The 25,616-nt window shown below is 40.5% G+C and overlaps 1 protein-coding gene across 1 annotated transcript; it reads right to left on the reverse strand.

The window, feature by feature from the left end:
* Nucleotides 1-5,072: 5,072 nt before the first annotated feature.
* Nucleotides 5,073-24,667, reverse strand: ERCC3 (ERCC excision repair 3, TFIIH core complex helicase subunit). Its single transcript, XM_005154069.4, has 15 exons — nucleotides 24,611-24,667; nucleotides 24,320-24,525; nucleotides 22,958-23,194; nucleotides 21,716-21,765; nucleotides 20,275-20,419; nucleotides 19,914-20,078; nucleotides 18,638-18,842; nucleotides 17,346-17,660; nucleotides 16,007-16,191; nucleotides 13,782-13,984; nucleotides 11,250-11,346; nucleotides 10,949-11,066; nucleotides 9,850-9,968; nucleotides 5,708-5,860; nucleotides 5,073-5,348 (listed from the first exon to the last, which is right to left on the reverse strand). The coding sequence occupies exons 1-15, from the start codon at nucleotides 24,630-24,632 to the stop codon at nucleotides 5,214-5,216; spliced, it is 2,355 nt and encodes a 784-aa protein (XP_005154126.2). The 5' UTR covers nucleotides 24,633-24,667; the 3' UTR covers nucleotides 5,073-5,213.
* Nucleotides 24,668-25,616: the final 949 nt, after the last annotated feature.

A 25,616-nucleotide genomic window follows, 5' to 3' on the forward strand; every position in this document is an offset into this window, starting at 1 on the left:
TTTTCTAGGTAAACTATAGAAAAAGAACATTCCATATGACAATAGCCAAATTGTATGGTGGTTCAACAGTCAAATACAGGAAGGGAATATTTATGAATGTGAATGAATACATGGGGGCTACCACAACATGGAATGTGTAATTAAACCATTTGCTTGTCATTGCTGTGGCAAATCATAATTGTGTGGTTCTGTTTTACTTTCAAATGAGAGTTATTAATGTATGTATGTTTTACGAAGGTTGCTGCTTTATAACAACTATGCCAGACACACTTAGCATCTGTACTTCTGCAGAATCCAAGTTGGAGGTCAAACTTGTAAACTACAGCACATTAGTCAATGTTAAGAGTAAACCCCAAAATTTATAATAAATGACAGATGAAGCTGAAATAATATTTTTCCAGAGTAGACTTAGAAAAAAAGGAAGGAAGAGCCAAAAAACCCAACATACATTTGAAAGAGCTGCAGAGGGGTTTATATAGTGAAAGATTTAGGATGTAACAAACTGCTCTAGGGGTCAGCACCGCCTGATCCCCTCTTCCTCTCAAATCTGTTACGTTAAAGTCTGTGATCATATGTCCAGTAGTACTGCCACAGAATTATCAGTAAGAATGGTGAGTGTAGTAGCAGCCATGATATAAAATGTCTTTTCAATCCAGGTAAAACCATCAAACTGTAAAAAAGGGAGAAGCTATGCCATCAGCACTAGCCAACCAGAACACATTTCTGTGGCTTGGAAGATAAATATTTTCACCTACTTATACAATCTTCTAGCACATATATTTAACAGAGGTCTTAACACTGACTTGAAAACACATTCACAGTTCTTTAAACAATATTTGTCCCAGCCTGTCAGTCTGCCCAGTTTGAAAACCCATTTTATGTAACTATTCAGTTAGGACTTTTGTTATTTTAAACAAGTTGAAGCACATGCTTCTCCACAGCAGAAGTCCTTCAATTTTAGTTAACTTTTGGTATGTAACGGGATCACAGTATAAACTAAACTATCAATAATTTAGATTATATATTATTTTTGGATGACAATTTCTCTCCGAATCCAGTCATACTGTTCTCTTGGTCTAGACCCCCTAGTGGGGTCATATAATTTGTACTTTGTTACCTTCACTTAGTTATTTCTAAATCCAATTTAAACTTGCCCTCCTCTTTGCATGAACTCTGACAAAGTTCAGCTGAAGCTTTCTTTGTCTTAATAACATCGGTATTCAGAGTCAATAGGTACATTATCATCCTACTAGGAATTCTGGCTTTAATAATTCTAATTATTCTCACTTTTTAACAGTCTTGGCTATATCTGGCTTGTAATTATTTGAACATTCTCTTATGATATACAGTATAATAAATATTGTACTGTGTGCTTTACATAACTGTTTAGCTAATGCATCTAAAAGTATACTTTATGAAGTCAAAGATATTTGGTCATAGGCATTTAACTTTGCCCACGTAACACCTTCAGCTAAGACTGTACAGATTGGCTCTTCAGGATATTTGCAGGGAAGAAAAACTGGAAAACAGCGCTGAGCTGTCAGAAATACATGCAGTTGTTTTCACTGTAGTTTGAAACATCTCTTCACTGAAAAAGCCGTATGGTTAGTCATGAATTTTGCCTTTTCTGACTGCCCTCCATCTTCCAGAAGATATTTGCAAGTTGTGAAGGTACTTCTTTGGAATTTTGAAGTCTTTCTAATTCCCATGCTTCTTCCTGAAAAGGGGACAAATTTGAACTCAACAGGCTATGAGGTGAGAACAGAGCTTACAGGTAATTTACTACTGAAGCAGCTTCAGTTTAAAAAGAAAAATGAAAGTGGCTTCTCTCAATCTTTGGTGTCATCTATCGTATGACAACAATTAAAATCCCAATCTAGTATTGTACAAATAGAAGATACTTAAATCACAGCAAGCTAACCGATCCCAGGTGTTGATAGCACTGTGCACGAGTTTGGTGCTTAACAAAACCTCCATGAATCCACTGCAACAGATGAAGAATTCAGCTCTACTTGCAGAATTTTTGTAGCTGTTTTAGACCCTTACCCCATGCTTCACATTGTGTACTACATTGCCTTGAAGACCCAAGTTTTTAAACACAGTAGGAAAAAGGCACTACTAAGAATTATGACTATCAGGAGGCCATAAGGAACAAAATAGAAATTGGGTGTAGTTACTGCTTTGCTGAGCTGTAATGCTGCTGAAATTGCCACCCCAATGTCACTATGCCCTTTTAGTCTACAAAGCCATCTCAGCGAATAACAGCAGCAGACACACTTGCTGGTTTCCCACAAAGATGAAGGGCACATAAACACAAGTTTCAGTATTGTATCCTATCAGAAACACAAACAATGAACTAATAAATGACAAATTCCTCAAGAAGATTACATTTCCTTAGTATGGAATTCAGCCTAACTAAAGAGGTCAAGAAGCAAAGTAAAAGCTTTTATTTCAGCAAGGAAACCTGAATTACATCCAGGAAGATCACACCTCCTCTGTCCACAGAATTCCAGCAAATAGTGTACTTACCCTGAGTTCATCAGTCTCTGCCATCACTCAAGTAAAACACTTTGGCCACACCAATCTGTTATTTTGCACCCAGTTTAGCGAGAGCCTTAGAGCAAACAAATCCTTTCTGGGTAATTATCTAACTATCACTGTCCATTTACAAGTCATCTGGATCCACAAACTGTATTGTGCCTTGCTTGCTGCAGTGTTGTGCCATCATACTTCTGCAGGTATGTAGGCAGCATCTCGGAAAGGTACGTATACAGCAGCACAGGGGCAGAAAGCAAGATCATCTTCATGTACACATTTTCAAGGCAAGCATGGAGTGCTTAGCCATGTTGTTTCCACAGTCTAGTTAGCCAGGGAGCTTGCAATCCACTTGTGCAAGAGAAGCCCTGGCCAACAAGAGCATATGGTAAAAGTGTGTAAGAGCCTGACGGCACTCCAATAGAGCTGGGTCACAGACTCTGTGGCTTCAGGCTACGAAGCAGCAAGAGTACTGCCCATGTATTGCCTGGTCAGGGTGAAGTGTTACAGCTGCAGTCTACAGTACTGCTTCAAATAAAGACATCCACCTGACAAAATACAGTGCTGAGTTTTGAGACTAGTCAGGACAATTTAGTTTCCTAAAAGGCTGTGATTACAGGTGAATTCTGGAGCAGTTTATTGCAACCGTTGGGTAAGGAGCACTGGACAGGAGGAGCAGTGAGGAGCTTGTACAACAAATACCCCAGGAACCAGCAGCGTTTCTCAGCAACTGACCCCTCTCTGGAAAGCAGGACTGATCATATTCCAGTACAGATGGTACCGTGCAGAGCTGGAATTGTTTTGTAGTGAGTAAATATATACCAGTCTGACACTTGCAGCTACAGTCTGGAATAACAGCAGGCAATAATTACTGGTGTCATCATATCAAAGTAATTACATCTAAAATTTGAATACCAGCACACTATTACTGAAGCATCGAGTCATTCTTCCCTTGTAAAACTATTATCCTTTACTTGATGGTGGAAGTACTACATCCCACACAGACCCATTACTTAGAAGAGTAAGATAAGACAGGATAGGTAAGATAACAGCATAGCCAAGATTTACTATGCCAGAACTAGAGCATTGTCCTAAATCCAGCTACTACTTGCACTTGCAGTTACAAGAATCAGTATTAAGCCATTTCCACATTAGTAGTTTGGTTTTGTTTGCTTGTTTTTTTTTCCCAAGTTGTTTAAGAGTGGAGAACAGTTCCAAAGCAATTCATACAGCATGTCATTAGAATTATGCAGAGGGACACTGGCTGACTTGCTCAGCTATCCCACTGTCACAGACACCTCCCGTTAAATTAAAGTACAATTTTTCTACTGTTGCCACAAGAGCTGGTCCAAACTACTATTAGAAGTAAATAATGCTGTAAAACTGGGGAGAGAAAATTGGCACCAGAATACTGCACATTGATCTCTTCCATGTAAACTGCTCAAGTACTGTCATGGCTGGTCCCAGTTTGTGAGGCAAAAAACAATGCATTATGGGGTAGGGCTCAGAGACTAAACCAAGTTTAAACTGACCCAGATCAGTTCTATTTTCAAAATTACATGGTTCTGAGACAGAGACTGAAACCAAGCAACATATGTTCTGAATTGTGCTTCCATTATTTCTATATTCCCAATTTGTGAGTTTATGCTAGTAAGAAATATTTTTTGAAGTACGTTTGTCATATAAAAAAGATAGCTCTACCACACATACTCATTCCAGAAAAAATTATACTAACCTATTTTGAACCAACAGATCAAGATCAATGTTATTTCATAAGTTGTTCCTAAAGTTCTACAAACTCTCAGCAAAAAACCCACCTCATAATACAACACCAGGTAGCATAACTGTTACAATATTAACCAGATGATATTTAACAAGTGTTGTGCCACAAACCACCACCTCTCCTCAAATATTCTAGAAATATACAGTGCTCATTAACAAAAAAACCCAAACTTGGGAATCTTTCCTTCAGCCTCTGCTTCCAACTCACCTTATGACATGTCAAAACACTTCTTGATTCAGTAATAACTTCTGCTGCCACACTGCACTGTTTAGCAGTTACAATGGTTTTAATGCATGGTTAATAAATATAAAGAGAAACAGCTTTTATCTCAGCAACTTCTCAACAGTTGAAGGAAAAATAACTGGAGCACAGAATTTAATCGTATTTACTAATGTTGTCCTTGAGCTTACATCGGAGACACAGCTCCTCTTTCTCCTTGTTTTCGAACTTCAAAATATTTCCAAACAATTTGTTACAATTTTAAGACAGGTTAAGTCATAAGTATAAATTAGCTCCCAGTTTTAAAAATATTATGTAAAGTGCTCCTATCAGGATTTGTTCAGCTAAATTAATGTTTTTTTACTTAAGTATTTAAAAAGACAGTATTTTGTTGAGCAGACACAATAGTCAGATAAATAACAATTCAAACATCAGTACAAACCTAATTTTCCAGAATTCTTCTGAAAAAGAATCTTCAGCTGATAAAAATAAATTCTATTAATTACCCTGAAAACCAAACAAGTATAACCAGGATCCAGTCACTGGATAGTATCTTTCCCATGGTAAGATTCTGTTGTGCCTATACAGATGTATATAAAAGAAATCTTTAGTCCATGTTCTTAGTTCTGGCAGCCAGTGTGTTGATCCGCAGTTTTGAATGCACGCTTGAAGGACATCATTTCCGGAAGCGTTTGAATAGCGGGTGGATATGTTTATTTCCAGATGCCTTATTCCGTGAAGAGTGGTATTCCATGTAAACTGTATCGTCTGCTCCTGACATAGAGCTCATTGTGCCCGTACGACGTGACACCTACAAGAGTTAAAAAAACACATGTCAACGTGTGATTAGATAGTCACATTCTAACCTACTAATGCCCACTGGCTGCTGGGCAGCACTGTTCATCTAGCGACTGTAATGCCAAAAAGCCTTTCGAATTTTCTTTCTTAATTTCTACAAAGAAAGTCACTGCCTGCCACTCACCGTAAGTATACCTTAGAGTGGGAATTCCTAATGTACTTCATCACAGTGCCATTTACACAAACATTAACCCGAAAAAAATCAGTTACCACATATGAGAGCATCAATGATGGCATTACATTTAGAACGAAAATTGAATCATCCAGTTCTGCCACATCTGTGGTCATCCTTTTCAAAGCGTTCTTCATTACCTGAGTTGACTTTGAACCATATTCTCCAGCAACTACTTCCTCTTCAGCATCCAGGTCAGATGCCTGCAGGACTTTCTGCAGAAGCTGCTCCTCTTCTTCTTTGGTTGAAAATGAAAGTTGTTCTTCTTCCATGCCTGCAAACTTTGTTACTACCTAAGAAACAGATCATAGTACAAGGTGACAAATCTTCCTTCTCGCTGTTAGCTATTCAAAATGAAGGAAAGATTTTCTGATTCCATATCCTCTTGGAAATGCCTTCAACTTCAATTAATGGTTTGAACAGCTTAACAGCATGAATAGCACAGATACACATAAAATCTTCCGAAGTGGGGTACATACATATACACCACCCTCCTTCTTATATTCTAGCTCGAAATGCAGAATACAAACATTTGGAAGAAAAACAGAAAGGAAAAATAAAAGCTCTGGACAAAGGATGCCAGCCAAACACTGTCCATACCAGCTTGATCAAGAACCTGACCAATGCAACATATAGCTCAGATGCACAGTGAACTTACTGCAAGGTCAGCTTTGTGATGTGGGCTCTACATTTGTCTAGTTTAAGAACTAGTGCTTTATATATAAGAAAAATAATTCATTAGGTTTCCAGACACTGGGAATTGCAGCAATAAACATTGAGGAATACAGAAAAAAACCACCCACAAACTAACAAATTGAGATGTATGAACAGTTGCTGAGAGACAATGCAGCAACTTGCAATACAGCAGCAGCAGAGCAAAAGGACCCTTTCAAATGTTCGTGTACTTACGCAACATAACTTAGCTGCTAGATTTGTTCCTGAAATTCTTTTGTAACTCATCTGATAACCTTGCATGCAGGGCACATGCCATCTACTGGCAATTTAGTGCCATATACTCCACTAGCTGAAAAACCTCGGAAGAACTGAAATCTCTCTCCCAAGCTTCTGTTATAAAGTTTTACAATAGGCAGCTTGCTTTCTTAATTAGAGCTATTTTTAAAATTTCACAAGATTTTTTTCCAGCAGTTAAACACATAAACACGTTTGTACATCAAAATCTCAGTTTTCCCACTTGTACAGTTTTTGAGAAAGACATTCTAATTCAGCCATTTCCCTTGGTTATGTAGCATTCCCCCTCCTCATCTTCCTTTTCCAGTTTATTTCCCAAGTCAATACAATTAGAAACTAATTACCTCAGTAATCTGGGATGGATCTGATCACAAAGACTGATACAAAAAATATAAAAACATCTTATGGTAAAATAAATCTACATTAGCCACAAAGTACTGTTTTTGAAAAACAGAGACATGAAACCCTACAACATTCAGTGCTGCAGGCTGTTGTCAATGGCAATCTGTAATTTGAAAACGGACGTCCGAGAAATGTCCTAGATTTAAGAATCCATTCAGGGAAGCAGCCTGTCCTATTATATGGCTAAAGGAATACACATGGTCCCCCTCTTGTTTATTCAGAAGGGCATGTGCTATGACCATCTAAAAAAAAAAGAAAAAGGAGTCACAAAAAGCAATTTTAAATTGCAACAGCCTGTTTCCAGTTCTGGTTGCAAAACAGTGCTAATGTGATTCATAGAATGGAAAGAATTCCCACTGAATCACCATTTTTTTAAGCTGTTCAACAGATGCTAAGCTTAAAGTCATCCCCAATTCTTGGATATAATGAGTTATGCCACTGCTTTAAAATTTAACATATCCTACATTAAGCCTCTAAATAAAACCACAATACAGTAAATAACTAAACTATGCTTAGTTAACAGAAAAAAACACCACTAGCAGTAAACTCCAAGCAGGAAGTTGTAATAACAAAGCTCCTATTTAAGAAGCAAAGACAAAAAGATGTGATTTAGCAAAGCAGTATTATTCCAGTCCTCTTTTTGGTGAAAGGCATAGAACAGAGCTACTAAGAGATGGCAGGAAGAAAAGCAAGTCCTAGAAAAAAGCAAAAACCCTTTTAGAGGACTAATGACTTTTTAGTAATTTAGGAACAAAGATTCTGAAGGAATGAACATCAGCATTGAAATGATCACCTAAAGATAAGGTAGAATCTCCATATTTGGAAGAATAAGAAGGCAAATTCCCGTCTGCTGGGAATGACACACACACGGTTGATCCTGGTTATGTTGGTATAGATGGTTTCTTGTAAGTTTCTTCCAGCTCTATTATTCTTTGATGCCAGTTACGATTAAGGCTTAAAGTTTGTCAAAAGAAGAAAACAGATATCCTAATGTTTTGTTCCTACACTGCAAGTAAAAACGTCCCACTACTGGTCAGCTAAAATATTGCTTCAGATACTCTGCTGCCTCTTGGATTGCTTTTCCCACATATTACACTAGAGCTCCTAGGCCTAGGTCTTCCTTGCAAAATAAAATTCCTCTATTTTAACCTCTTTATTAGTTCCAAAATCCAAAGCATTCAAATATAAGTAAAGGGATTTTTCTAATCTTCTTGGCTATAGCCATGTGGATGCATTTGCTGTAATTAGCTGCAGCTTAGTACAGATCTACTGTTCTGTCAAAATACATTCACTACAAAGCAAAACCATGTTTGGAAGACTGTGACATGCCTGTTTCAGTGTAAGGACACCCTCAAAGCTCTCTTTAAAAGGCCACTGATTAGCGAGCAATTATTTACTTCAGCATAGCTGCAGTTCAGAGAGGTTTTACCCACAGGGACATCCTGTACTGCATTGTCTCATGAGGCAAAGCTCTTGCATAGCTAAGCTCAAGCGCAACCCAGCAGAGGCTGCTTGTCACTGCATCTCGTGCAATCCTTGCATAATTCTGTCAATGCCATAAGCTTGAGCTTGTCCCCGAAAGGCAGATAGGAAGCCTTAGCTCTTTTTTTAACTCAGCAGTATTCCTTATTGGGAAGGCTTCTAGTTGGAGATATAAATTCCAGTTTTGCAAAAGAATAATTTACCTAAAAGCAAGAATTATCACGACATTCTGTTGCCTTTAACAACCCAATAGATGAGCATACAGAGCAGCCCATGGATTAAAAGAAAATTAAATGAGATACATCATGAAATCTGTAAAATAGGGGAGGCTTGGTAGAATGACATTTTATGTTTAGAAGAAGATGACACAGAAATACATAACACACCAAGTACAAGGGGTGACCAATTTTCAAGGATGTCTGGAGAAATGAGACAGCATTCAGTCCTTTACAAAAGGGATTTTAGAGGGAAGCTTCTGCCTTTCAAGTCATGGCTCTGTTACTTTGTCAATAGTGAAAATGTTCTGTTTCAAGGAGTATGTTCTAATTGTAGGAGGAAGATCACTACTCTCCAGTAAGAGTATCTTCCTGCAGTTAATTCTGACATCTCTTAATCAATGAACATTCAACCTAGTGATTTTGGTGATATACTTCATTCCATGCAAAGAAAAATTACAAGAGGAAGGTCCAGCTGTTGGTGGAAATAAGTAGAGTCTGAAGACCTCTATCAGCCAGAACAGTTTCTGCTAACAGAGCCACTGTATCAACAGATCTGCATCCTGCCTGATTTTCTGTAGCACTGCAGGCTCTGGACAGCACTGTGGAAATTGTCTACACACTAATCTTGTACACCAAGATCCCTAAAGACTACTTCTTTTGGAATGCGCTGCTAGACTCTTCAGACACCTATCCACAGTCAGATGTATGAGTGTAGGATGGATGAATCCTGTCTACTGTACTCTTCAGCCACAAAGAAAAATATTTTCTTCCAGTACTGAAAAACTGTTCTGAGACTGGAGTTCTCTGGATATTATTTGTGATGTTTTGGAAGTTTTCTGAATTACTGGTGGCAACTACGACATGAACACCTATCAACAATGCTTTATGCACAATCAGTATCATAAGGTGTAAGAGGAGGCCTGCACAGATGGACAACTGCACAGCCTAAATATAAACTAACCATGCAAGTAATGGTCCACTTCACTCCCCAGTGGGTGCTTGAAGTATGAATACTTACTTTCCAGAAGCTAAGCTGCTTGTATCTACCCCCACAGTAATACAGATGGATAAAACAATACTGGAAAGGTTCCTGCTTGCAAGCAAAACCTTCACAACTGTAATTCTCAAGTATTTGACCTAGTATTAATATGAAAGAATATGCAAGTTAAATTCCCAGGCCACAAATATAATAAATAGAAGGGACAAATTACCTTGAAGCTATAACCTTGATCTACAAGAAACCGTTGTCGTTTTGTTGAATATGCCATTTCCTGAGTGTCTTGGGATACAAGAGAATAAAAGAAGGCATTGTATTCCTCTGCAACCATGCCTAGGAGACAAAGACACCAAGTAAGTACTTCTATTTGGAACAATGCAGCAAAGAACAACAAAGGACTGAATAGTGAAGACAAGTTGTCTCTCGACAAAAACAATTTGCGAAGTTTAGCTCCAGACCTTACACAAACTGACCAAGTGCACAGCCTGGTAATTCCTACCCTTGTTCTTAATAACTTGAGAAGGGGTAAAAAGTTAAAAACAGAAAAGGAAATGTAGACCCATACACTTATACTGGTGCTCTGAGAAGAACTGGCTTCTTCATTATGCTAGACAAGGTGGAAGATAAGATTTTTTTAAAGTCTACTGGGTAAAGAGGAAGTAAAAAGTCAAGAGCAAGGACTGCAGTACACGTTAAAAAAGCCCAGAGAAAGACAAAGGAAAAGCTTTATGAGTGTAAACTGGAGTCTGCAGTGGTTTTGCATTAAAAAAGGCAAGACAAAGATCATTTGCTAAGAATTCCTAGGGCTATTTGAAGACTGGGATATACCAGGCTGTGTACCAATTTGTTTCCTTAAAACTTACAGTGCTTTAAGATTTATTTTCCAAACAGCATCAGAGTCCCTTTAAAAGTCCAAGGCTTCACTACGACTTTATTAGATAACTAACATGGTTTTTGCATACATTTTCAAACAAAGCCTCAGCTGTAACTAGCACCAAATGCACATAAAATAAGTGTCTGCAGATCTTAAGGAGAATGTGTATTAAGACTCATTTTTCTATATTAAAAGCTCCTTGGATATGTTTTGCAAAAATACAACCAGTTGGAAAGAAAATCCCATTTTTAAAAGAAAGTAATCTGCAATATAAAAAACATGCCTTCTAGAGACTTGCTTTTTAGAGTAATAGCATGATTTTTTTACAGCATTTCATGTTGAGGAAATTATCAAGGAATGAAGAAGTGGAAGAACCACCAAAGAATAAGAAGTTCATTTTTCTTCAGCTTTTTTTGTCCTTTGGAAGCCACCCATCTACCTTTTTTGGCTCTCAGCACTCGCCCCAGTCTTTGAGCCTCCTGTCTTCGAGATCCACCATGGGATGAAATCTGAATCAGAACATTGGCTTCCGGCAGATCGAAGGAGGTGTCACCTACCTGTAACAGAGAAGCAGCCTCTGAGCACTATCTTATTTCTGCATATCGTCAAAAAGCCTTAATGCAAAGTACACCTCTGTGAGCTGTGATACAAAGACGTTAAATGCACAGTGTGCAAGTTAATTCTCAAATGATGTTCACTCTGAGGATAGGTACAGGGACACATGCAGTGTCCTCACTTACCTTGGAAATGAAAATAGTGTTGATTTTTGGATTGTGCTTGAAGTTTTGTAGAATTTGCATTCTTTCTCCCTGTGTAGTGGGACCATATATATAGGGTCTGAAAAGAGCAGAACATACACAAATTAAAGTAATTCAAGTTTTCAGTATGAGGTACTATAATACCATGGCAGGGAGCACAGGATACATTTGAACTGATATAAAAACAAAACAGATTTTGGCACTTTACAGTTACAGATTACTTTTAGTTCATTTGGCTCCTTATGGCAGCAATCCAATTGTTTGTGGAACCCTCTGCAGCAATGCAGGCTGCCAGAAATAAACTCTGACAGTTACAAATGTTTTGCGATTACATGCACCAATGAAGCTCTATATCAACAGACTGAATACACTTGTTAAGCCCATATGAAAGACTGAAGGCAGCTGTTAAAATAAGACATTTTTTCCCTCAAATCTACTGAGTTAGCACATTGACAGCTGCAGCCTTTGCTTCCTATTTAAACACTTGTAAATCCAGGCTTCTCGATCAATTATATGCCAAGTGTCACAAGCTGGCTGCTGGATGTTGTTCTGGGAAAATTATTTTTGCTTTTGAAGCTGACCTCTTGCCCCTCCTAATACCTTCTGGACCTACTGAAATGAAAACAAGGTCCCAAACATTCCATGGCCACAGGCAGCTCACAGTGGCATTTTACCTAAGGTTTCTAACATCTGACAATGAATCTCGTGGAATATATCTCAACCCAGAAGGCTCACACAAACTCAGTCACCCAGGGACTTGATGAGTAACCTGGGCTACTATGTATTTCTCAAGGTTCTCTCTAGAGTCCGCCTGTTTTCTTCCAGCTGAACCAGAGTTGGTTTTGTTAAAAAAAAAAACACAACAAAAAAAAACAACAAAAAAACCTGCTAAAAGTGGCAATACCAACATAAAAACGAGAGTGCAGGTGTCCATAGCCACTGCTGCTTCAGCTGTGGCACTGTTTCCAAATGCTCATTAATAACATGCATCTTGAAATAACAGGAATCAAGGCATACAATTTGTTCTGTTCACACTTCCATACATTATTTCTAACACAAGGAACAAACCTCAAATGTTGCACTTAACTTTTACTATCGCACATAGTCTCCAACTGACATACCTGTCAAAACCATAGAGGCACAGGCCTTCAGAAACAGTGATTTAAACATATTAATAACACCAGACAAAAACAGTCAGTATATGAGCTATACTACACTGGACAGGTTCATGAGAGAGTAAAAGGTGGCTAAGCACATTTAAATTCTGTGGTCCTCAAAATTGTAGTAAAAATAATTCCCATCATGTGCATGCATGATCTTTCCCTGATAGTGCCAAGGGAAAGGACAGTTAAGGGAAGAGCCAACAGAGATAGCCAGATGAGGGCCATAGCATCTCCCTCCATCTGGGAGCCACCTACCCTATGTACTTCAATCAGGTTATGGGAAGTTAAGTGGGAGCTGTGCTCCTGCTGGGCCAGCACAAGTAGAGCAGAGAGCCTCAGCCACCACCACTGTACCTACTGGGCTGCTCTCTTCTCCTTACACATGTAATTTCTACCCAAACTAACAGTTCTCTGTCTTTTAGCATGCTCAAAATATGATGGAAAATCCTCTGGTTAAAAGACTCCCTCACCTACATCCAGCGCTGCAAGCCTCCATTATTTCTAACACCCACAGCAGTATAACTCAGAGCTCCACAAATAACGTGAGGAACAAAGAATTCACTCAAGGAAGTGAAAAGTATTTCTTGAACTAGTTTTCCTGCCACACTTTTACAGTATCTGCTCCACTTAACTACTGTGCAACTTCACAAGCAATCCCTCCCAGCATCGCCCTTGCTAAAGGCTTTTTTGTGTGGTGCACTGAACACTGCTAGAGACATTCCAGAGGCATCATTACAGCTAATCTCTGTCCAGACAGATTAAAAAAAATGATGAAAGAAACCACGGGTGCTGGAATTCATCCAGCACCATACAGCAAGCTCTGTTTGCTACTTGATGTCACAGCAAGCTAGCACAATATGGCTGTAAACTACAGTCAAAACTGATCATGAATTTTGCTAAGTGTAACACTTGTTTGTGGTACTGCTGAAATTCCTAGACATGAAATCATACGCAGCCAGAAGACCCCACAGCTTGTCAGAAAGGATGAGGCCAGCTTCTGTGCTTATTTTCCCCAGTAATTGCTCTATACCTGATTCTAGCAAATACTCTCTCTGATCATCTCTCTTCAAACCTGACAAATACACTGATGCTGACCCACCAATAAACTCTATCTGTAAAACCTTCCATAACTGCACTTGCATTAAAGTAATTTAAGTTGGCTAAGGAGCTCATGGGAGCAATATCCTTTCATTTATTAAACAGTTACAGTAGTTCTAGGCAATGCACTGGTACAGTACAGACCCCCAAAAAGTCTGTCTCTAGGTTTTTTAGACAAGGTTAAGACCTTTTGAGAACCTGAGGAGGAGCACCCTGGAAAACAACAGTGTCATCGTTGGTTGTGAACACTTACTTCCCAAGTCTGACTGCATACTCCTTCAGTGCAAAGACATTGTCAGAAAATACAATGATTTTATCATTCCGTCGCTCGTGAAACTTAATCAGGAACTCACAGGCTCTGAATTTATTTGGATTCATGGTGTAGAGCAGTTTCCGTTTCTTTGTTTTGATAGCTATGTATTCTCTATAAAATTCAGGCGACATTGGGCACCAAACCTAGAATCAGAGAAAACACACACACACAGAGTAACCTTCTGTTACTTATTTTACTCCAGTGGGGATTGAAAAGATATTGGGGGGATGATAATGCATTACAACTTTCTGGATAGCACAAGCCACATCTTAACAGAGTAATTTGTGTACCAAAATGAAAGCTACAGGTTGGGGTAGCCTCTGGCATAGCCAAAATGTTTAACCTCATTAATATTCTGGCCTTGCAAAATGCTCTGGCAGTGGGATCAATGACAAAAATAGGCAGCAGGATTGGAACAAGACTGGAAGGTATTTCCTTTATGTTTCATACTTAATTTTACTGAAAGCTTTTCACAGAGCAATAATTAAGGGAGTGAACTGTCTGTGTAATCTCACTGTCACAGCAGTCAGTTTTTTACCATAAAGATTTTAATCCATATTCTGAAAGCCAAGAGACACATTTAGTCTTCACTGTGGAACAAATTTACCAACCTTTTCTCATATATATACTTTTCACAAAGGAGTGACCTTGATTTTAACAGCTGGTTCTCTGCTTTTGGTAGTTCCATCAAATGTTACTTAAAAACACTGACCTAAAGAATATAAACTTGCAGAATTTTCACACATTCAGAACAAAGGTGGCCCATGCTTTGCTTTTCAATGTATAAAGGGTAGTCCAGTGACTGAGAAGAATCACGCCCCTAAGGCAGAATCAACCAAGGTGCCTAAACAATCTAACTTGAATTTGCAAACCAGTAACTCCCCCTTCAACCTACTTACTTTCTAGATGCTCTTTACTTGCATTCTATTACTTAAAAATAGTTGTGGAGTTTTGTTTTTTCTACAGCTCCAGTTTGTACAAGAGGAGAACAGCTGACCTGCACCTGCATCTTTTATTCCAGTACCAGACCTGGGAAGAATTACATGAAACTAGAAACACAGGTTTAAAAAAAACCCAAATACCACTAACAAAAAGCCAACACAAAAAGACCCACAACCAACAACAACCACCACCAAACAAACAAAACCCACATGCACACAACTGAAGAAGCCATTGAAAAAAACCCAAACGACATTTAAGTTACAAAAGTCTACCATAGCATGTTGTAACTGCTAAAACTTTACTTCCATTCAATGGGAGTCTGGAAAAATGAATTCAAAAGAAACTCACTGGTGGCTACACAATAGCCACATACAGCTCACCAGTGACTGAGTGCTCAGAAAAGTATCAGAAGTAACAGATACGTCTGCCCTTGTTTTATACCCTCCCCTAAGTATCTTCCTTGACATTTATCGGAAATGCTGTATTAAGTTACACCTTTAGTTTGACCCAGAAAGGTTTCTTAAACCTTTGAAACAGGTTAAACACCTGATGTGCCTTTGTGAAAGGTTTCTACTTCTCTGATACCAGATTTTTCTCTCATCCATATGCAGGAAAGAACAGAGGTTCCATTATACTGGAAAGAAATAGTAAGTTCCAGTCCTGTGTTTTCAATTTTCAACCTTATGCATTCAGGCTTGAAATAAGCAGGTATTTTCTTATGGCTTTTAAACTTCCTGCTATCCTGCTTCGTTTTAAGAGTTACAAGAATTTTCCTCAACTACAGACTGTCTACTGACTGAAGTCTCTAAAAGGCAGCTTCCAGTATGCTGCCCAAAGTCAGGCTCATTGTAACATGGTGTTACACTACCATAGAGAATTGAGCTTAAGATCTCAAGTCAGGCCAGACAACACGAATGTCAGCTGCACCGAACTAGGTCTACAACACTGCAAGCACTGTTCACATTTCCTAACACTGATTTGGAGATGGTTGATCAAGCACCACAATGCTGACAGAACACGCTGAAGTCACTCTGAAGAACACATGGCTACTGGATTTGCCGCATGTTCATATTAACTAGCAACAGCTTTGCCTGAGCAACAAAGTACATGAGAAGTCATAAGGAGTCCTGTTTATCCCAGTTAAATACTTGTAATTTTATATATGTTCTTAAAAAATAAGCATATTAAATAAACACTAGTAGGACCAAAAAGCAGAGCTTCACCTCAGCACACTGGACTTTAGCAATGTAGCCGTTGTTCTGCAGCTCCATCCAGTTGGCTTCATAGAGCTTTGGTCCAATCAGGAAGTTCAGGTCAACAATTTTATCATCTTCTCTGACCAGAGTAGCTGTCAGCCCCAGTTTACAATGGGCTTGCACAATAGTGAGCACACGTCTGAACATCTTTGCTAAAAAATGCAAAACAAATTTTCTGTTTACTTTCCTGAATGAAAGACAAATACTGCAATTTAAAAGAATATTTTTGTCAGCTCCTGAACACAAGTCAAGAACAGGGCTGGGAAATGTAACCCTGTCTCACATACACTTCTAACAAAACTGAGTTACAGCAAAACTGCACACTGACTGCAGCTTTAGTTTACATCTTCAGTGTACTCTGAAAACCTCAGTAAACTTCCTGGCATCTTTATTATTTCCCATTTCCAGAGACAAAATTAATATATCCAAGGGTTACATGGCTTGTTTTAGGTCATATGGATTTCATAGGAAGAACTATGACACAAGGACTCCTGGCTGACTGCCACATTCAGGACTTGCATACATGGCAGAATTACTGCAGAATTCAGCATGGACAGAGATCACAGAGGAGATTCTGTACCTCAGTTTTTACAAAACCAAGTAAGAACAAAAGCAAAAGAATGGTGGCAGCAACATGCTGCTGCGATAAAAGGGCAGGTAATCATCAAGGTCTGCTTATGAAATCCACTGTTTCTATAGATACCAAATTATATATTCAAATGCAATCAGGAGAACAAGCTAGGGCAGCTAACAGAATCCTGGATGGTATTTTTAACCAGGATTATTCCACAGACGCTTTAATACTACATTATTGCTTTCCAGTAGTACAAATCTCAATTACAGAGTAGTATCAAAATACAGCAGCTATTTCTGGACAGTAATTGCTATGGTTACTCATATTTTATTGAGTAGAAATAGATATTAAAAGCTATCCTACAGTGCCACTACATCTCAAAAGAGTGCAGAAGAATTGCTCTCCTGTTCAAATCTATCTGCAACGAAATTACACAAATGTAATTCAGGTATTGTAAGAGCATTTTATCAACCTACACAGAAGGGGAAGGCACCTGTATTTTACACTGCCATTACAGAAAAATACAGTGTCTTATTTGAAGGGTTTCAGAAAAGTGATGGTCAGCTACACTGTGTAGTATTAAGGGAGAAAGAAAAACAAAAAGAAGCTAGAACAAGGCAGTTAAGCTGTCTCACAACCCTAAGCCACAGGTTTACCCACTATATTAATCATGAGTAAGACAGCAAAAAATCACCACTTTTAAAAGAGCAGATTTGCACACCATTTCCTTACCAGGGATAGTATGTACTTCATCAAGTATCATAAGGCCCCACTCCTGACTTTTAAGCCACTCCATTACTCTTTCTGCTTCCCAGGATCTTTTTGTCGTATGCCCCAACATGGAATATGTGCTGATAGCAACTGAACAGCCAATGGGCTTGTCCTTTGCATCGGAAGTGAACCGACATATCTGACTGTCATCAATGGTGGACCACATCTTGAACTGGGCTTTCCACTGCTCTACAGACACTGCAGAATTACAAAGCACCAGACATCGCTTGCGAACAGTACATGCAGCTGTCACACCAACTAAAGACTTGCCAGCACCTGCAGGGAAGGAGAGTGATATTTATTAGTCATCTCTCAGCTATCACTGAAGCATGGGGGGAGGGGGGGTAAGCAAAGGAAAACTGCGAGAGGATACGAAATCATGTAAGGACAAATTCTTCATTATTTCTTTACTATAACAGTTTTAAAGAAACGGAATATTCACTTCTACTGCATTGTCTACTGGACAGTTAACTATATTTTCTCAAGAGAATCACTGTAAACAATGGCTTTGCCTACCAGAAAAAATCAATCATTTAAATGCTTTCATAATTTCTAAAGCACGTTAAATTCTAGGTGGCTACAGAAAGTTACCCCTAGGGGTGATTCATCCCCCTGCCCCTGTCCCCATGAGCATTCCCCTACATAGCAAGTCCTTACATCTTTCCATTCTTCCTTCACACTTCTTCCAGCTTCCCTTCTACACTCTCTCAAGCCCTCCCTCCCATGTGCTTCCTCCACCCATGATACCTTGGGCACTGGCATGCAGTTTTGTGTTCCCTCCCTTTCCCATTGCTTCCCACAGGTTGTCCCAATCTGCATGTTTCTCACTTCTTTCTTAAGCTCCCTCTGTCCACAAATTGTGCACACAAGTTTTCTTCCTTGCACCCCTCTTATGCCATATTTGCAGTCCCAGTCCCCCCCAGTCTCCCTATTCCCAACCAAGGAAAAAAGGTTTCCAATACCAACAACTTTACATTTCACTGGCAGAGCTGATGTAGAGGGAACAGAGAAAGCACAAATGGTGGCCTGAAGCTATCACAACCACAGATGAGTTCTTCAGTCACTACAGGGATCCTGACAGCACTGTTGAGCAGACACCTGGCAGCTCTGTTAACCAAGCTCTCCCTCACCACAGCTCAGGAATCCACTCACTAAAGATCAACTACGACTGTCTGAAATCCAGCAGCTGTCATATCTTGAAGTTCCTTTACTACAGGTAAATCAAGAACAAAACCCCCAAAATCCCAACTTACCACAAGGCAAAACAATAACACCAGATCTGGCTCGCCCATTTCCAAACATCTTCCTTAGGCTTTTCTCTTGATAGGGCCTGAGGACAGCTGTAGGTTTCAGATCTATATTAATATCAGGATTCACAGAATCATTTCTGAAATCATATTCTGCCAGCAAGGGGTAATCCAAATGGATACAACGCTTCTGAAGTTCTTCAATCATCTCCTGAAGAGGAAATAAAGCTTCGGGTAAGTTCTCTGCATCTGAAGTAACTTTTTTTAAACCCAGCCAGATGATCTAGTACCATGTGAAGTTACATTTATTTTTCATACCCATGAAGTCTGCAAGAGTTAAAGTTCATTCAAAAAACACTGTGATCACCCCTACCCCTCAAGCATTTAAATAACACTCCGTATCAAGAGATGGCTGTTTAGGCAGACTAAGAACATAACGCATTAGTCTCAGATATGTTGTTTATCTGCAGTGACTAAACTACACTCTGAACTCCTGCAGCATTTCTCAGGAACAGACACAAAAGGCTCTGTGTTACAAAGGACCTACCAAAGCTGCACATCTGTTACCTGGAAAATCTCCCTGCCCACACAGCGACAGGGTGATTCAATCACCATGAGGTTGCTGGTTCGGTTTGGGCGTTTTAAAATAAACAAAGTAATTACTAAGTTATCTGGTTTTAAAATTCCTGTTTTCCCCACTAAGGAATCCAAAAACAACTTGAGAAATTCCACAAAAGCTCCGCAGGACAAGCCAGGGCTATGCTTCAACCTATGCTTCAACTTCCAGCTCCCTTCTTAAGCTATGAAATCAGAACCTCCAGAGTTTCTTCTGCAAACATGAGTCACTGAACAGAAACACGGAGGGAAGGGAGGGCAAAAAAAAAAGAATGTTCTGAAACCAACAGCAGATTTGCTCTCCACTGAATCCTTGCTTGTCTTGCACAAAACCACACTAAGCTGTGCATGATGGGAACCTTTCTTACTTGGGTGTTGAACTAGATGACCTTTGAAGGCCCCTTCCAAACCAAACTGTTCTATGATTAGACTCCGGAGCTTTTCTCCGGCCTGTGAGCCCTAAGCCTTGTGGGCTGGGATGGAAAGATTCCCTGCCACCCTCTGTACAGAAAGGGAAGATTCTAAGATTTAGGAAGGTAAAAGAAATGTCAATGACTTCCAGCGATCAAACTAAGGGCTGCAGTACATGAAGTTCTTGTGCTTATTTGCTGGCAAGTCCCAGGCTCATTTCCCACCACTACAAATGCAGAGACTAAAATACTCATGCCTGCTTGACTTCAACAGACACTGTCTGTGTTTCCTCCTCCTCCTCCTCATCTTTGTCCATCTGTTCGTAAAACTCAAATAAGTCAGCTGGGACATCTGGCTTATTCTGAGCATCTGTTTCCTGTGACGTTGATGGACCAAAGCCGCTTTCTTTGGATTTGGCAATCTGAAATGGACAAGATTTCAAAAAGAGTATCATTAGACTAACACCCCCCAAATGTGGGCTCATTAAGGAGGCACAGATCATTGCTGACAGAACCAAAAGCAACTCACGAGAAAGCAAACAAAACAATAACCATCCCAAACTACTCAACAGTTTATCTACTGCTCATTCAGTAATTGTAAAACATGCCCAAACATACTGCTGATTTACTGGTGAATGTCTCTGTAAGGAACTCTGTTTCATCATCCTCAGCATCAGTCTTCATTCTTAGGCGACACTCTTTAATTACTGGGTCTTGGAGAAGCTGCTGAATGACATCAGGGAAGGTACTTTCCACAAAGTACCTAAAATGAAAGAATAAAGAAAAACAATTTTATGAACTAATCAACTTACAGGAAGAGTGGCACAGATGCTTAAATGTACAAGTATCCCACATGCACCCTCAAGTAGACAGTCTTGGGCTGGTAATTTTAAACCAAAGGAATTACGGCAATCAAAGATGCCTCACCAAAAGCATCATGTACTCTGCAGTTATCCAGCTTGCTCAGATGTTTCCTAACACAAGTGGGAAAACTCCAGCAGAACTGCCTAGAGAGACAGTATTTGTGACATGTGACACAAGTTCATTTTTTTGGGACTGAACTGAGGGGAGGCTGTGAAAACACTGGATGTGGTGTTCTGAAGTCCTGCCCACAGGACCCAAAAAAATACAAAAGACAAAACCCCAAAACACAAACCATCCAAAATTTAAATTAGTGCCTCCTGAAATTGTCTCTCCCTGAAGATTCGTCAGTAACGATGTTGGCTGGAAATCCCACTTAAAATATGAGCCAAGTTAAGCCTTAAGTGACATGAGGTATCTTCTCAGAAACACCCAAGAAGAGAACAAAATCCTGCTAGTAATATTTGTGTTAGTTCTACCCAAAGCAGCAGCTTCAAAAAAGCAGCAGCACAAGCAGAGCATTAGGTTACAGTTCCAGAGGTTACCTATGGCTGTCAGATAACAGAGAACTTGGGAAAGGAAATAAAAGGGGAAAACACAGGCAAGGGACAGTTGTAGGGTTTGTGGTTTTGCCATCTTCTCCTTTTCCCTCTGCCTACTGCAGAATCACAGGTCAAAATAAAACTGGCTAGCTCTAAACAAGCTGACCTCAAGCTGAACAAGGATCCTTCCAACTTTATCTTCTAGGTTTAAAATAAGCCAGATTCAACCCAGCAACAAGCATACGTCTCTTGCCAACTGATCTCTCAGCCTGCCAAATAATGGATTATGAATTGGAATAAATATACAAGACTTAAGGACAGCTGTGGAAAAACTTGTCTGACCAGGCTCACGGAAATTTGGAAAGAACGTTAAGAATACATTGCAAGTCCAAGCAGTAATGAAACAAGCGCGAATATCAAATTTGCAACATACTTTTAAAAATGTAATGACAAACAGGAATATCTCAAGACAGCCAAACCGAACTCATTGAACTCATTGACTAAAGTATTATATACTTTCAACAACTGAAAAAGTGATCTTGTATTGACAGATGCTCCACTTAGTGAGGAGCCATAAGACTCAACAGCTATCGAGTCCACTCAGGCATGCACTGGAGTCTTCCTCTGCCACAGCAGTTACAGAAGCAACCACTCACCTGTTATGCTTCAGTACCAGCTTCACCTTCCCATAACTGACAGTACACAGCTAGAAACAGACAAAAGCAGTCATTAGGAATAGGCAGAAGAGCAATTCTGTGTTTAAGACCAAGTGCTGCAATGTAGTTTAGGGCTTTGTGGGGAAGCACAGTATCACAGAACATTTACCTGCAAGGTTGTATTGCTTACAGAAGAAACCTAAAAAGGAATTTTCAGAAGATACATACATTGTCTCATGAACATCAGTCACAGATAATTAGTCTTCATAGCCAATTCCATCAGCCTCCAAGATTTGCAAAAGCATACTTGCAGGATAAGGTAGGCTCCGTTTTATTTTATTCTGTCTAGCTATTCCAGACATTCACAGTCACTGTCTTCTTCCAGAGAAAATCTGAGGAAGCCTTCCTCATGTACAGTTCCTACTGGCTGAAAGGCTGGATACGCTTGGCGATATTTTTTTATATTTAAAAAAGGCATAAACCCCACACAGAATATACTGTAAAAATCACATGTGCAGCAATACACTATCAAAGGCAAACGATAAAGCCTCTGTTCTCGTATCCTGGTTTTGGCAGGGATAGAGTTAATTTTTTTTCCTAGTATCTGGTGCAGTGCTGTGTTTTGTCTTTAGTCTGAGAACAATGCTGATAACACACTGATGGTTTAGTTGTTCCTAAATAATGCTTACTCGGGTCAAGGACTTTGCAGTCTCACGCTCTGCCAGTGAGGAGGAGCACAAGAAGCCGGGAGAGAGAAGAGACAGGACACCTGACCCAAACTAGCCAAAGGGGTATTCCATACCACACAGCATGTCATGCCCAGTGTATAAACTGGGTGGGAAATACACAAAAGGGGCAGATCACTGCTCGCATCAGGCTGGGTATTGGTCAGCAGGTGATGAGCAATTGGATTGTGCATCACTTGTGTCTTCTGAATTTTCATTTCTCTTTCTCTCTTCTTCTAATTCCTTACTATTACTATCATTTCTATTATTATTATATTGTACTTCATTTCAATTATTAAACTGTTCTTATCTCAGCCTGTCTTCCAAACCTTCTTCAGAGTTTCTCCCCCATCCCACCCAGGCTGGGGAGTGAGCAAGAGGCTGCTGGCTGGGGCTAAACCATGACATCTTGAAACAGAATAATTACAACCAAAATAAAATAATTAAGCAGAGGCAGCAGGAAAGGATGTCGCTAGTGGCAGCAGATGTATTTCCAGTGATAATAAAACAGTCTTACCTTGATAAACTGAATTATTCCATCTGGGACACCCGTCTTGCTCAGTTTTTGTAAATACTCTATTATGTCGCTTGTCTGCAGCCCAACACTAACAGCAGCATACAGCGAGTAAGCAGTCAGCTTGTACTCATGAATGTGGGCTGGTCTGCACACAGGCTCGGCAATGGCAACCAAAAAATCCTGTGCATATTTGTAAAGTGGAGAGAAGGCTTCAAGGAAAATATGGCCATCAGGAGCCTGCAAAAATAAAGAGAAATACTAAAGGCACAACTGTGTTAGGTGAACAGGATCAGGAATTTCCTACACAGCAGCCACTGTAATACAGAGACAGTCCACTATTTAAGTAGTAACAAGTCATAGAGTTTCAAAAAGTGTGTTTGCCCTAAAACAAAAGCCATACAAAAAAAGAAGAGGGAGACACAGGAACTTGCAAAGTTTGTCTTTTGAAAGAATTCAGACATTGATTTGTCCATGTCCCTTCCCTAGCACCAAGAATAAACCACTCCCAGATTGATTAAGCTTTTCCAGACTAATGCATGGGGGTATTTCATCTCTTCTTTAATACTAAGCAAACTCCTTGAGCAGAGGCAAGCTTTCAGCCATGCTCCCCTAAACCAACACAAAACTCATTCATTTTGCACGGAATGCACAGAAAGACAGAATTTGAGTGTCACAGCACTCAGGAAGAGCGCCCTGCAGATACCGGCAGCGCAACCACGTCTGCTGCATATGTTTGCACGACTGATAGAGCCTTTGATAAGCTTATCAACGTCCCTTTTGGGGCAGAAGAAACAAACGGTACCGTTTACAGATGGCGAGACCAGCCTGTCTTAAGTCTGCTTCATTCCAACATAGAAACCCCCGTTGCTGTGTCACTGCAACAACAGACCCCACTCATGCCATCAGCCAACGCAGCCACTTCCATACGCCGTTTTACCTCACACGCACAAGCAACTGCCTTAAGGCGCTCACCGCGCTGCCGGTACATGGGGAGCCGCAGCCTGCGGAGCTCCGCGGTGGATGGCAGCAGCTTTGGGGCTCCCGGGCTGACCAGGGACAGCCTCACACCTGACCCAGAGCAAATCCCGCTTCGAGGGCGCTGCCCAGGCCAAACCCTCATACTCTCCCTCTACACCGGCACACACAACCAACCTATCCTTTCTTCTTGACGTTTCCACGGCACCCGAGAGCGGAGCTTGCTCTGCAGGACGGCCTGGGGCGGTGGGAGAGAGAAACCACCACCTGCCGCAGCCCGGCCACCCGCCCTCATGCAGCGCACCTCACTGCGCGGGCCCCGCAGCGGGCACAGCCGCCACCTCTGCGGAGAAGCGAGACGGGGCGAGAGAACGGGGCCACACGTACCACCCAGAGCGGACGCGAGGCGTGGTCGGCCTTCAGGGGCATCAGATGCTTGTAGTCCTTGGCCCCGTACTCATCCAGCTTGGTGCCGCTGTCCTCCACCTGCTTCCCCGCCGCGGAAGGCACTGCCTCCTGCGACTCCTTGCCGGGAGCTTCATCTTCATTGTCTTCGTCCTCATCGCAATGCCGCTTCTTGCACTTCTTCTTCTCTGCAAGCAAAACCGGAGCTGTGACCCGGCCCGCGGCACCCGGCACGGCCCCGACCCCACACCAACCCCAGCCTGCGCCGCGCACCCCCCCGCTCCTTCCTGCCCATGGCCGCCGGTCTGCGTTGCGCCAGCCGCACCGCTGCGCCCGCCCGGACGTCACTTCCGCCGCGCCGGAGGGGAGGAGGCACGGAGCGCGGGAGCTAATCCCAGCCGTCAACTTTCTGTTTCCCGGGCGGCTCCCGCAGCGGGGGACACGCGGGCGGGCAAACTGCGACTCCGGTCCTGCGGGGAGGGAGCGGGCCGAGACCGGGGAACAGGGATAAATTAATACCTAACACTACAGGCTGCCACACTTAAGGTAACAAAACCACTCCTGACATCCCGCATCGCTGTACAGCACACAACTGTGAAAAGATAAATGACACTGTTGTCCCTACAGAGTGTTTTAATAGATTTCTAAGTACAATTCGTGTCTGATTTTGGAAATACAAATACATTTCGAATGGTTAAAAACAAAAATTAAAAAAATATTTTGAACATCAGCCAGCTGAAAATATATTTATCTAGTAAATCATCTCTCAAAGCTTTTATATATTTTAATTATTCTAACTAAACATAGTACCCTTAAAAAACAAGTTCATAAAAATGTAGAAATGAAATTGTGGAATAAGATTACTGGGAGATACATATATACACACACACATTCAATGCATACACAGAATTACAAGGGGGTCTGTTTGTCTGTTTCTCAGTTTGGCAGGTTGCTGGACAAACGGAACTAGCAAGCAATACTCAACTCCTGAGGTCCTCAACCAAGATAACCATAGGCTAATTTTTTAATTGTATTTTTTTATCCTTTTTTTTGTTTGTTTTTTATACACAAGATATTCCATGTAAAGCAGCAACAGCAGTGCAGTTACTGGTAGCAACATCTCAAAAGTAATAAAAAACCCCATACATCCAGACAGTAGTACATTGCACGCACACGTGATTCCCATACACCCATCAACAATTGGTCAAAGTATTAAATCAGTGTACAAATTAAATATTTCCAAAAATGTGCAAAAAAGTCAACGTTGATAGAAAAAAAC

The sequence above is a fragment of the Melopsittacus undulatus genome, chromosome 4, assembly GCF_012275295.1.
Source record: "Melopsittacus undulatus isolate bMelUnd1 chromosome 4, bMelUnd1.mat.Z, whole genome shotgun sequence".
Classification (NCBI taxonomy): Eukaryota; Metazoa; Chordata; class Aves; order Psittaciformes; family Psittaculidae; genus Melopsittacus; species Melopsittacus undulatus.

Bases quoted from the DNA above. Each gene is read 5' to 3' on its own strand.
- ERCC3 (XM_005154069.4), bottom strand. From the start codon at position 24,632: ATGGGCAGGAAGGAGCGGGGGG. The intron at 20,079-20,274 runs GTATGTTTGGGC...TGTCCATTTCAG, and splicing joins CATTCACCAGTAAATCAGCA to ATTGCCAAATCCAAAGAAAG. The intron at 18,843-19,913 runs GCATGAGTATTT...TTTCCTCTTCAG, and splicing joins TGTCTGTTGAAGTCAAGCAG to GAGATGATTGAAGAACTTCA.